The sequence below is a fragment of the Gossypium arboreum genome, chromosome 3 (assembly GCF_025698485.1).
Source record: "Gossypium arboreum isolate Shixiya-1 chromosome 3, ASM2569848v2, whole genome shotgun sequence".
Taxonomy (NCBI): Eukaryota; Viridiplantae; Streptophyta; class Magnoliopsida; order Malvales; family Malvaceae; genus Gossypium; species Gossypium arboreum.
Genome location: NC_069072.1, coordinates 12,641,526 through 12,655,213, shown reverse-complemented (window position 1 = coordinate 12,655,213; position 13,688 = coordinate 12,641,526). Strand labels below are relative to the sequence as shown.

Sequence of the window (13,688 nt, the reverse complement as noted above, 5' to 3'; positions counted from 1 at the left end):
AAAAGGAAAAAAACGACGACAATTTAATACTTTTTTGCTATCTTATTCTTCTTTTTACTGCTCACCGCACGCTATTGTTCTGTTGTGGGAGAAAAAAGATGAAGAGAAAGATGAGAAGAAAATGAAGAAAAATCATTCTGACCAATCATCTTTTCTTTCTTTGTTTGACTTTTTGACTATTCTTCCAACGTTTAGCTAGTTAACATGCCATGTCAGTGCTCCCGTTAACCCCCTAATAGAAACTGTTAATCAGTGACTATTTTGTCACTTTTTTATAACGTTAGTGATTGTTTTGTAATTTTTTAAAAGTTGAGTGACTGAAATGAAATTTAAGTGACTGTTTTGTCAGCTACCCAAAGTTGAATGACTGTTCGTGTAATTTTCCCAAAAAAATAATAGCTTAACTAATAATATGGAAAAAAGAGTTAAATACCAAAATAAAAAAGCAAACACAGTTTGGGGCAAATTTTAGCATTAAGCCTCATTTAATGCCTTAAATTCAGTACTTTTTGAGAAGATTCAAGTCTATTTTTCGCCGGCAAGTTTTCCATTCAAAGAAACTGACTACCTCAGGCTCTCTCATTATCCATATTCACATATAGGATTGAAGCAAAAGAACATTTCTTTTTCTTCCTTTTTGAGTTGTTAAAAAGAATATGGGGAGTATTCCAGATTGTGTTTTGAGGTGGAGTGGGCAAAGAATGCCGGTTGTGGGATTTGGCACCGCATCGGAGATAGTTGAAGGATCAGATTTTTTTACTGTCACAAAACAAGCTGTTCTTCAAGCAATCAAACTGGGTTATAGGCATTTCGATACAGCTTCTCTGTATGGGTCAGAGCAGCCTTTGGGTGAAGCAATCGTTGAAGCACTCTCGCTTGGCTTAATCAAATCTCGAAACGAGCTCTTCATCACTTCCAAGCTATGGTGCACCCAAGCTTATGGAGATCTTGTTCTTCCTGCTCTCAAGACAAGCTTACAGTAAAATCAAATATTTGTTTCCTCTTTTTTGTTTTTTCTATCTTTTGTTGAGCTGAAGACAGAGAATGGTTGTTGAAGTGCAGAAATCTGAAGTTGGACTATCTAGATCTTTATCTCATTCATTGGCCTATATGCTTAAAACAAAGGAAGGAAGGGGTGTCAGGGGGTAAGGAATATGATCTATTCCCTATGGATTTAAGTTCCGTGCCGCCATGGAAGATTGCCAGAGGCTTGGGCTCATCAAATCTATCGGTCTTAGCAATTTTGCATGCAAAAAGGTGGCCGATATTTTGTCAATCGTAAAGATCCCTCCGGTTGTTAATCAAGTAACTCGCTCTTTCTCTCTCTGACACACAGTTAGCCTTCAATTTTGTTTGAGTTTTGAAGTATTTGTGAGACCGAAAGTGAAGCTATTTCAATGTTTTGAAGGTGGAATTGAACCCTCTGTGGCAACAAAAGAAGCTGAAAGACTTCTGCCATGTAAATGGGATCCTTTTGCAAGCTTACTCTCCATTGGGAGCCGTGGGAACCAAGTGGGGCAGTAATAGAGTTATGGAGTGTGAGGTGCTCAAGGAAATCGCCAAAGTAAAAGGGAAGACCGTGGCTCAGGTGCCTTTTTCATCCAGAAAACAGAAGCAAAATTAGCTTCGTCTTTTTTGTTTCAGGAAATTTAGATGAAAGTTGAGTACTAACTAAAATACTAAACCAAAAACCAGGTATGTCTAAGATGGGCGTATGAGGAAGGGGTGATTGTAATAGTGAAGAGTTTCAACGCAGAGAGAATGAAGCAAAACCTTGAGATAATGGATTGGTCATTGAGTGAGGATGAGCTGAAAATGATCCAACACATCCCACAAAGCCGAGGCGTCCAGGCAGAAGCTTTCGTCTCCGAAAATGGTCCTTTCAAGACACTGGAGGAACTTTGGGATGGAGAAATTTGATTTGCTATACAATATTTCCACACAATTGTTTCCTGTCTTCCGTTTCCATGTTAGTTTTACTTTCACCTTCCACTTTCTTTACTCAATGATTACTCGGAGTTCTCTTATCTTTTATGAAATCCCAATTGGACCGATCCATGTATTTATACAAAAGAGGAGTTAATGAATCAGTAAAGAAATCAACTAACAATCAACGTAACAGAATCTTGATTAACACACTAACTGAAGATTTAACAGATTACAAACTGACTTATCTAACCTTAACTGCTAACTAACTAACTACTAATAGAACTACTCAACTTGAACCTTGAAGCTGCAGCACCATACTTCAGTCAGCTGTCTTCATACCTTGATATTCACCTATCTACTGGTCTTCCTGGCAGTTTTGATGTTGAACCTGTTGTTGTTGCTAATATTTGCTAACAACACCAAGACTAAATTTGAATTTATTGAAAAACGGTGCAGAGGCTTGGTAAGGACGTTTGCAATCTGGTCTTGTGCTGGAACACAATTTGCCTCTTGCTGTCACTTTCTCTCGAACAAAAAACTGGTCCAATTCAACATGTTTGAATTTGGAATGCAGTACAAGGTTGGCTGACACTGCTACTGCTCCTGAATTATCACATCAGATAGTAGCTTGACCATCAATACTAACTTGTAATTCAGCCAACAAGGACTCAAGTCAGATGATTTCAGTTGTAGCATGAGCTAAGCCCCTATACTCAGCTTCTGCAGTGGAACAAGAGATAACTTGCTGCTTCTTTGAACCCCACGACACCAGATTACCTCCTAGAAAGACACAAAAACCTGTTGTGGACCTCCTGTCATCCATATCAGTTCCCCAATTAGCATCAGAGTATCCCTCTTGAGATAAACGAAAGGTAGCCTTGAAGGTGATACCATAACAAGAGTGCCCTGTAGATACCTTAGGATCCTTTTAACTGCCTTGAAATGCTGGTGAAGTGGCTTATGCATAAATTGACACACTTTGTTGACAGCAAAGACAATATTTGATCGAGTAATAGGATTTTTTTTGAGGAGAAGTATTAGTGTCATAATATTTGATATATATTAAAAAGTATTAGTTAAAATTTCAAGGTTACATTAACACGTTTGATATACTCAACACTTCTATGATAATATAATAATTTTTTACAAAATTACCCTTATTAATAAAAGATAATATTAATGAATTTCAATAATTTTTATTATTAAAAATACTTGAATTAATCCACAGGTTATGGTTTGTTCATGTATTGGTCAAATTTGTTACATGTAAATTTTATATTAACTCAAGATTGTGAAGATGTAAAATTATAAATTTTTGTCATTACGTAATAGATATAAATTTAAGTGTATTCATATCTAGCGATATGACTTAAAATTGTCTTGATATTAAAGTTTCGTATCAATGAAAAATTATATTTTAAAAGTATTTATAGCAAAAGAAATTAGGGTGTGCATTGGCCAATTCTGTCAGTTTGTTTTTTTATTGCAATAACTGAATAAGCTAAATTTTAAATGATAATCGAAATAACCTAATCAAATTTCATTGGTTTGATTCGATTTGGTTTTATCGATTTTTGTTTTTGTTTTTTTACCTTTTAGATTTTTTAAAAATAAATTATTTATGTATTATATTTATTTATATACATCAAAGTTAATAAATTATAATTAAATTAATTATAAAATGGAATTGTAATTATTAATTTCGGATTGAGTTTTATTTTTTATGTTTCAGTTATTTTACATTGTGTTGAGTATATATAAAAATATTTTAATGTTTAAAAGAATTGGTTTTATTCGGTTTAAATTGCTAAAATCGAAACTGAATCGAATTAACCATTTAAATCAAAATAGGTAAAAGAATAAATCGAAAATGAATTTAATAAAAAATTTATCTTAATCTTAAATATAAATAAAAGAACTGCTAGTTTTTCCTGGTAATTTTTTTTTTTTAGTTTCCAAGAAAATAACTTGCCTATCGATTATGAATAAATTATTAAGGAAATCCCTTCCTATTAAAAAATATAAATTCCAAAACCCTGTGAAAATTGTTGCTAAGATCCACAACCCTTGAGAAAACTAGATTAACGCGAGTGGTAGATCTAAAAATTAGCCAAAAGCTGCGTTTAACATTGAGAAAACTAGATAACGCCACGAAGCGGAATATCCACAGATCGGGGAATGGGGTCAACATCTTTCGGTATTCCAGAGCATAGGCTTGGTTCCAATGGCGAGAAAATGCCAGTTTTGGGGTTCGGAACGGCGGTCTTCCCACCCGTAGGAGCTGAAGCTACAAAAATGGCAATTCTCCAATCAATCAAACTTGGTTATAGGCATTTTGATACTGCTGCCAAATACGGGTCAGAGCAGCCATTGGGTGAAGCAATTCAAGAAGCACTTTCGATTGGATTAATCCAATCCCGAGACGAGCTCTTCATCACTACTAAGCTATGGTGCGGTGATGCTCATGGAGACCTTGTTGTCCCTGCCCTCAAGAGAAGCTTACAGTAAAAACAATTACATATGAATGATCAGTCTCATTCTCATATAATCAATCATGTAAATTTTTCTTGTCTAAGACATTAATGATTGGCTGCAGAAATCTCAAGTTGGAGTACCTGGATCTCTTTCTGATTCACTGGCCTGTCAGCTGTAAACCCGGGACTTATGAATTCCCAATAAAGGAGGAAAACTTCCTTCCTATGGATTTCAATTCTATATGGGCAGCCATGGAAGAATGTCAGCGGCTTAACCTCACAAAATCCATTGGTGTCAGCAATTTTTCCTGCAAAAAGCTGACTGACATCCTCGCCATAGCAAACATCCCTCCCGCTGTTAACCAGGTAACACTCTCGATTTGGTTTTGGATTTTGGAATAACAATGATAATGAAGTTGTTATTATGTTTTGAAAGGTGGAAATGAACCCAATGTGGCAACAGAAGAAGCTAAGAGAGTTTTGCCGAGCCAATGGCATCTTTTTGACTGCTTACTCCCCATTGGGAGCCAATGGAACCTTTTGGGGCAGCGATAGAGTGTTGGAGTGTGAGGTGCTTAAAGAAATTGCCAAGGCCAAAGGGAAAACTGCTGCTCAGGTACCTTTTTTCCCCATTTTGTGACACTAGTGTTTTTTTGAGTATAAGGAATTAAATTAATCTTAAAAACATTCCAAAGACAGGTATCTCTGAGATGGATATATGAACAAGGAGTTGGCGTCATTGTGAAGAGTTTCAACGGTGAGAGAATGAAGCAAAACCTTGGGATATTTGACTGGTCTCTGGATGAGGATGAGTTGAAAAAGATCGACGAGCTCGCACAAAGCAGAGGTGTCACTGGAGTGGCTTACACCTCCAAATGTGGACCCTTTAGAACAGTTGAGGATATTTGGGATGGGGAAATGTAATTTGATCATAAATTCTCAGGTAAGAGTTTTTCGGTTCACCAGCAACAATTGACACCAATGCTCAACAGTCGATTGAATAAGATAGACGCCCTTCTTTTTCTTTTATTTTGACAGTGATTCAAATGCAATGCAAAACTTTTATTAAAGAGCCTAAAACCTTGAAAGTGCATGCATTATAGTTTATAGACGTTGATGTTTATACGTATAATTGTTGCCATTGTTTAACGGAACTACCGAACACTTGGGTTTAGAACAGGGGTCCAATGAAATAGAGTCCAACACCAGAATAAGTAAAAGAAACTTAAAAAGGTTGGATTTAATCATCATCAATTTTATTTTTTATATTTTAAAATTTTAGTTTTAAATAAATAATGATTTTTAAATTCGTCAAAGTATATGCCAACTCAACTTAAGGCTTCGTTTGTTTCAACCTAACAATTTTTACGGAAAATACTTTTAGCCTTTTTCGATATTTGTTTTATGTAAAATGTTTTTTAGTTAACATAAATTTACCCTCTTATTCTATAAAAAGTGTTGCCAAAATTTTCTCTGTAAGATATTTTCCATATTGATAAGGTTTTGTTCACTGTAACATCCCCATACTCAACACGAATATCGGGTCAAAGCACCAGGATGTTACATTCTCTACTACATTACTTATAAAATATTTTTTATAAACTTTCATAACTTTTCAATTTAGTCCCTTTTTATCATAAAAGTTCAATATTCACTAATTAATCATATTAAATCAATTTTCTTTCTTTTACACTTTAATCACACAATTTATCTCAATATCGCTTTCACATATCAAATTTCTATTATTTCATCCATATTTTTCTTAACTTTAACAATTTAGTACTTGTCATTATAAAAATTTCATATTTTTCCACAATTTCACTTTTACAATACTTCATGCATATTTTATCATCTCATAACATATTCATTAAACTATTATCATAATTTCTTATTCACATATTAAATTGTTTCACGCTTAAACTTTTGTACATTTTTAATTTAGTCCATATTGCCGTGTAATTTATTTTTCACCATATAAACACTTTACTCAAATAATTCATTATAATATCTTATTTCACATAACAAATTTTCATGCTTATCACTTCTCTTGATTCAATTATAAATTTCACAAATTTTATAATTTAATCCTTAATATCATGAAGATTCATTATTTACTATAATTTCACCTTAATATTACTTTGTAATCAATTCACTACTTAATTTAAACTTTTATCATAAATCTCAAATATATGCTTGTTTCAAATTGAAAACAATTTTTATGAAATATTTTCGAAATCGCCAAACAATGATAATATTTTATACAATTTCATTTAAACACAAAAAAAATATTAACTTTTCAAAAAAAGTGAGTCGTTTTTTCAAAATTATTTTTTAAAAATCATTTTAAATGGAATCCAAGTTTTTCCCCGTAATAATTTTGTAACCAAGGGTATCAAAATGATGGAATGACAATTCTACTAGGCTCTTCGGATCGGAATGATGTCGCCCACCCCGCTAAAAGCCAATTAGTGCCCTTAAACGGTGCTTATGTGAAAACGAGCAAAGCTATTAAAAAACTTGCCCCCTGAAGGTTCCACCTCAGTTGCAGCATTTGCCAGAAACACCAGGAATCCAATATCACATGTCTGTCATCCACAAAAGAATGCCCTTTTTATATGACACATGTTTTACAGCAAAGATAGCAAGTGCTAACCGAACTCAGTTACGGGTGCAGCGTGGGAACTGTCAAAGCAAAATTGGGAGATCAAGGTATAACACGTTTAATAAAGCTGCTGATGCGATGGCAAAATTTACAAGGGTGTTATCACTTGATGCTCATAGGTTTGATGTGCCACGTGTTGCTTTGGAGAAATTTATTTATGATGACAATAGTCATGTAATTTCCTTGATTTCTTCCTTCACAATAAAAACAAATTTTACAGACATAAATGTTACAAAATGCAAGCGACAGCTTATATAGCTCATACAAAATTACAACCAGTAAAACGTTATTTTAACTAAAACACAACTTGTAATTATCCATTGGTAGTCTTCTCTTCTTCCAAATCCTTGAATTTCTTGAAGGAGTAAGAACATAACGCCGTTGCATCAAAGGATAAATAAGGTTCACGAGTTCATGCAAATGAAGAAAAACCTAAGAATTTAATTAGCGCCCGGATGCATTTAATACATACAATTTTAACAGTTACCGAAGTTCTATTAACATAAGATAACCATGAATATTATCAAGCATTATTAAACTATCAGATCCATCACAGAGAGATCCTTTACTAATGCATCAGCAAATGTCAAGATTGAAAAGTAAATTTTACAAGATTACCTTAGTTTATATTCTCCTTTCATGTAAGACCCCTATATGCTCGCATGAAAATAATGAAATCCGCTGAATATGTGAATAATTGAGAGCAAAGCGGTTCACATAGCAAATAGGAAGCAATTGGAGTAGCAAGGAAGATGCAGTGGACTGTCTTCCACCACCATTGGCTGCCTGAATGGATTTAACTGAATCTACAGGACATAAGCATCGCATGAATTATTAAATTAAGCAAATTAATCTCCAAAATATGTCCAAAATAAATCTACAGGAGAGAGAAAGTGTGAAAAGAGAATAAACAGCAATGTAAAATTACAGGAAGCCTGGGAGGCTGGTTTGTAACAGCATTTATGCAGCAAGCTGCAAGATTACAAGCTTCTTCACAATAATCAGAAAATACTGCAGGGACATTTATCTCCTTTATTAGCTCCTGAAATGTTCATTACAAAACCAAAATTAAGGGAAAAAATCCTGGAATACTCAAGCAACAGCATAAACATAAAATCTTTGAGCTTTCCTAGAAACACAAAGCGACACTTGTAGAAAACATTATGAATCATGAAGTGAGGAAAAAAAAAAGAATCTAAAGGGCATACTGAAGACATACTATAGTGGGCAACCAACTTGCATAAGCTGCAACGCCAGCATTTGGAGCAATAACTAAGTGTGGGAGGGAATCCTGTTACACGAGAGATTCTTAGGAAATTTTAGTAGGCTGAACCAAGCAGACAAGACATCTCCCAAGATGAAAAGCTTTAGAGGGACAGAAAGATGGTAAAGGAAAAACAGGCCTTAGATATATCTAAGAAACGGTCATGATAATATCCTCTATGTAGTTGCAGTGTCACTGCAGATGATGCATGACCTATACTGCAGCTGGCGTTCTCATTTTTGTATCTGCAATCACAATCTTGCTCAATGCAATGAGCATAGCTGTGTAGATCAATCTTATCACCATCCCTACGCATTAAATGGAAACAGGAAGCTTCAGCAATGCCCAGCACAAGTTAGAATTAAACGACCGATCATATAAAGTTGGGTCATTCAGAAGAATAACATAAGATCAAAGACCAGTTCCTAATACAGACCTTACAAATGCAAAAATCAATCCTAAGGGAAAAGATTTAACAGTTTGAAGGAGCAAAAGAAAAAGCCTATTTATGAAAGGGTATTTAACATAGCAACCTGACCAGCACCAAAGTCAACAAGACAATTATGACTAATCAGTGTCATGACATGAAATGGAATTATATGCAAGTTGACGATTTAATTGATTCCCATCCAAAACAAGTAGTTTGCTTTGCACTTACAGTAAAGAGAAACCAAGTACAATTTCTGCAGAAACTAAAGGTAAGACGAACCTATGATGTGGAACCGCAGGTCCAATAAGCTCAATTTGAACAAAAACCCCAGGAAAGAGTGCATGTAATTCTCCAAAGACAGCAAGTTGAAGGAGCTCCTTCTCAGGTCCTTTGAACATACAAATAAAAAAAACACTTAAATTTAGATAACCATATTAAGACTACATAAAGAAACCACCGAGAAGTTAAGTAAAAAATATTAAAAACTAAAATAAAATTTGTCCATATAAGAAAGACTGATTTACATGAAAAAAAAGGCCACACAAGCATGCATAGACATATGTAAAAAAGAATAGCTTGCTCCCTTTTGATTCACCATTACTTAATTAAAGTATCTACTCTTTTCGTTTTATCAGCAATTAGTTTCCAGTAAGTGCATAGCTGATTGAACACCTAGATGCTAGCACACAGAAATTACAAACAGATAACATTTCAAATTACAACAAATGGGGATTTAAAAGCTAAAGATCATAGTGTACCAAGATAGTGTATGCGCAGTTTGCTGATTTCAGAGGTCAAGCTTCCCAATCCAGCAAGTTGTATTGCATGATACACTGTAAGTGGCTGAGACAAAAAAATAATTGAACAGATATATATTTAGTGCTAATGTCCACAAGCTAGTAGACATCTACAAAGTATAGCATTTCCTCGAGTATGCATCTGGATTCGATGACAACGATTCTAATTTCTTTTGACTAAGTTTCTAGCTTTACTCTTCAAGAAAAATTGTATTTGGATTTCATTTGAGCAGAAAGCAGAACTCAAGGTTTTGGAATTTCAGACTAGGGATGTTTCTTAGCATTGTATCATATATTTCTGGACAGATGAAAAGTAAAGCACCTTAGAATTGAAAGATTATTAACCATAAACTCAAGAAACCAGTAAAATATCATCCCCTTTTTCCACCATAGAAGAAAGGAATTGCATGTAAAAGATGTACCATAAACACCAGTTGATGATTAGAATGACAAAGTATTAACTCAGAAATGATTCTATAGCATACAATAACATCTCATACCCAGTGGAGCAGCAAAGAAACAGGTGATTGTAATGGTATGCACCTCCATTCATAGTAATCCTTCCAACTGCACAATGCTTTTGCTATTGGAGATGAAGGCCCTGCACTATTACAAGGTTAATTCTAGAAGCATTCATTAGGGCAAACCAGAAGGTAGAAGCAAAAGTGATACCACGACATGGGCACAAGATATTTGAGAGATTCCAGGTATCACTTTCAAGCCTGCAAACAAAGTTGAAAGTGACCATAATTTTCATCTGAAATGCCATAAGCAATCAACTAGCTTAATCAAAAACTTCTGTTATTCAAGTAACAAATTTGCATTTGAATCACAGCTTAGAGAACTAAATAAATATATAAAGACAAAATACATCCACTTAACACTTTCACAATCAAACTCCTGATTTTGCGAAGGCTTAAACTATCATCACTGAAGAGTGAAGAATCAGGAGATTGAAGAAAACCTGGAATTACCAAAGGATGTAACCGACGCACCACAATGGCATTCACAAACCCACAACCCCACTTGATGAATGCCCCTCTTTCTCAAGAAGGAACACCTGCTCTCTTGTTTCTCACTAATCTACCAAAACAAGTCAGGCAACCAAGTCAATTAAGTCTAATATAAGCTTAAATGCAATGTTTCATCAAATCCCTTTTTTGCAAGCAAGGTGACAGTTACCTGCACCGTAGATTCTTGGGAAAACGTGAAAGGAAAATCATTCAACAAATCTAAGTTCTTCATTTGCCGCTCTAACCTTTCACACTCTTCTCTATGTACCTTCCAGTGAGAAATCTAGGAGCAATTATATTACAATTAGAAACAAGCTTACGTAGAGATAACATTGCAGATAACATGTTGAACTTTATTCATTTAATTTTTTCCCTTTTACTTAGAAATTAAAGAACCTGATGAGAAGCAGAGCAATAAGAAACGGCTCCACAGCTACCGCAACGCTTTCTAGCAGGGCCTAAGCACCGAGTTCCACTCCCCTTCCCGGCACACTCCATTGATCAGACTTCAGCTGTTTTCTGCCACTTCAATTGGGAAAACTGAAGTTCATCATATTCATATGGGCAACGAATGCCGGTTTGGGCTTCTTGAATGGTGGTCCATATACAAACTAATGCCGGCCTACTCTGCCAACGAGTTTTTGGACTACCATGCTAAAGTTAGAAAGCTGGGTTGGCAAAAGAAAATCGAAACATATCCGAACTGTCCTTTTGGACGATTTTTAATTCACAAGTTATCAAAATCAGTTTTGGTCTCAACTATTTGCACAAAGAATTGGTAAAAACGTATGATGTTATATTGAATCGGATTGAATCAACCGATAATCAATAAGTTAAAGAACAAAACAACATTAAAAATCAGAAAAATCAAAATTTTAACAAGAAAGTCTGAATTTTTTATTAGATTTTAAAGTCTTTTACTGAAAACCCAATTTCATAGTAGTGTTATAACCCAATTTAAATTTAACACCTTTTTACCTAATTTAATTCATTTATGCAATTAGAAACATTAAAAGTTACAAACTAAACATTCTAGTATTAGACTCAGAGTTCAAGAGCATTGTCAGGAGATTTAAAATTTTCAATATTTTCTAGCCGGGACTAGTACTTTGTCATGTAAGCTTTCTGGAGTGGAATGTGTCTTGAATATCATTAGAATTGAATAAGAATTTTACTTCATGCATATACTTGCAATGATGTGATCAGACCCCAAGTGTTTGAAGATTAAATTTCGTGATTTCAATGTGTTGATCAAGTGTTGGGAACACAAGCTTCAATCTTAAAAGCAAAGAAACATATTTTTCCCCTAGGTTTAATTATCTTCTTTTCCTCATCATCAACCCCATGTAGTTAAAATACCAGAACAAAATCCCCAAACCAGAAATGGATGGCAGGGATTTGTCCCAGATTATCTCCGGTGGAAATGCACAAACGATTCAGTTTCCAAGTAATTTCCGATTTCAATATACGAGAAATGCCTGTAATATCAAAGTTGTTGTTGGTCATTATTTTTCAGAAGCAGCTTACAATCAAGTTGCTAATACAGTGTCTTCATCCCACATCACTGAGATATAACGGGATGAGGCAAGAAGCTGCTTATAAAAGAAGCGGGTTTGGATGTTAGAAAGCATACCTTTCTCGGCCTTTTGGCTAAGATCAAGTGTAGTATCTGTTCTTATCAGTTTAATATCTGATACGTGGGCCATTGGCTCACATGATATTAAATTTATTTCTTGAGGGGGAGGGTCCACAACAGTAGCTTGCTACTGGGTCTCTCGAGCGTCGCCCTAGCGCTGCACTATTGCATGGGCCTGGCGCACCCCACCCAATTATAGTTTTAATCTTTTATTTACGCAGTGGTGTATTTTTCTTAAGGTATAAACTTGACTTGGAATACCTATATTTTAAATAAATTAAATATATTATTTTACTAAATTAATTAATTTTTACACTATAATTTTATTTTGAATAAGTTAATTAATTTTTGTCCAATATAATTTCTATTAGTAAAAATACTGTATAAATGCTATACTCTTGACCATAAAAATTCATAAAATATTTATGTAATAATATAATTTAACTAAACTAGTTTGCTATGCACGGTTAATCGCGGTTATAAACTAAATCATATTAAATAAAAAACTATTGGATTTTAGAAAATATTTAAATTATAATAAAATTATATACAAACTATTGGAAATTTTAGTTTTACAAATTTATTTGTTTAAAGAAGTTAGAAAATATTTGAAATAAAATTGGCCATAAACAATAAATACTAGCAATTAAAAATTAATAATTATTAGTACAATGATGAAATCGTTAAAAGTACAATTAAGGAGCCGAATATTTAATTAAAATAATTGTTTACATAGATTTAATCAAAAAAATATTTTTAACAATATGTAAGTGCCATTTCCACGGCATCTGAAAGTTTCTGGAAACTCAACCAAAAATAAAAATTGAAGTCCCCGCTCCTTTAATTTAATTTTTTCCAATTAGGCTTTGAAGCACTTGCACGGATAACTTGTCTTATTGTTCAAGTCGCATGGATAACTGGTGAAGTGGTTTTTTTTTAATATTAAATATTTAATGATTTTTATTTTTAATTTTTTTTTTGGCGATCAACCGTATAATATCAGTTTTTAAAAGAGTATATTTACATCAACTTTTTGTTCATCATGCTTTGAAGCGGTTGCATGATCCATTTTTTATGTTTGTGTTTAAATATTCTTTATAAATATTTCGAAGTTCTCTACATAAATTTATATTTTATGATAAAAAGTTGATTATGTTCAGAAATATTGTAAACATCGATTGAAAAATATTTTTAAACTATACTGAAAAGGTATTAAAGATATTTTATAGGGATAAAGCATACTCATTGAGTACTCTAATGGTTGTACGATCATTTGATGCGATTAAAGATCAATTTCGTTCTTGCAAGAAAGATGAAGAGTTTCTTAGTCCTAAAGTATCGTATCTTGCAAATAATATAATACCTGATATAACTTTCGATGTAAACTTGTTAGTAAGATTTAGCTCTTCTCCAAACGTTAACATTAAAATTGAATTAAACATGCATTTAGATATCTAAGAGGGACAATTGATATGAGGTTATT

At 33.7% G+C, this 13,688-nt stretch overlaps 2 protein-coding genes, 1 non-coding gene and 1 pseudogene across 6 annotated transcripts; 3 read left to right on the top strand and 1 right to left on the bottom strand.

Moving 5' to 3' along the window:
- Window positions 1–437: 437 nt before the first annotated feature.
- On the top strand, window positions 438–2,110 carry LOC108475605 (non-functional NADPH-dependent codeinone reductase 2-like; annotated as a pseudogene).
- A 1,842-nt stretch (window positions 2,111–3,952) lies between these two features.
- Window positions 3,953–5,483, top strand: LOC108475455 (non-functional NADPH-dependent codeinone reductase 2-like). 2 transcript variants are annotated; one of them, XM_053026143.1, is made up of 4 exons: window positions 3,953–4,433; window positions 4,526–4,769; window positions 4,840–5,019; window positions 5,099–5,299. In XM_053026143.1, the coding sequence occupies exons 1-4, from the start codon at window positions 4,108–4,110 to the stop codon at window positions 5,123–5,125; spliced, it is 777 nt and encodes a 258-aa protein (XP_052882103.1). In that variant the 5' UTR covers window positions 3,953–4,107; the 3' UTR covers window positions 5,126–5,299. The 2 variants fall into 2 exon arrangements, with proteins under 2 accessions (XP_052882103.1, XP_017632911.1); XM_017777422.2 differs by having other exon boundaries at window positions 3,958–4,433; window positions 5,103–5,483.
- Window positions 5,484–7,215: 1,732 nt separating this feature from the next.
- LOC108474749 (uncharacterized) lies at window positions 7,216–11,456 on the bottom strand. Of its 3 annotated transcripts, none has more exons than XM_053025525.1 (12): window positions 10,966–11,456; window positions 10,739–10,852; window positions 10,521–10,639; window positions 10,229–10,278; window positions 10,057–10,157; window positions 9,518–9,602; window positions 9,039–9,147; window positions 8,469–8,637; window positions 8,285–8,356; window positions 7,994–8,107; window positions 7,684–7,871; window positions 7,216–7,497 (listed from the first exon to the last, which is right to left on the bottom strand). In XM_053025525.1, exons 1-11 carry the CDS (start codon window positions 11,065–11,067, stop codon window positions 7,779–7,781), a joined length of 1,128 nt encoding a protein of 375 aa, XP_052881485.1. In that variant the 5' UTR covers window positions 11,068–11,456; the 3' UTR covers window positions 7,216–7,497; window positions 7,684–7,778. The 3 variants fall into 3 exon arrangements, with proteins under 3 accessions (XP_052881485.1, XP_052881486.1, XP_052881487.1); XM_053025526.1 differs by having other exon boundaries at window positions 7,216–7,420; XM_053025527.1 differs by having other exon boundaries at window positions 7,216–7,411.
- Window positions 11,457–12,198: 742 nt separating this feature from the next.
- Window positions 12,199–12,394, top strand: LOC128290954 (U2 spliceosomal RNA). Its single transcript, XR_008280733.1, has one exon. It is a non-coding gene; the product is annotated as a U2 spliceosomal RNA (small nuclear RNA).
- Window positions 12,395–13,688: the final 1,294 nt, after the last annotated feature.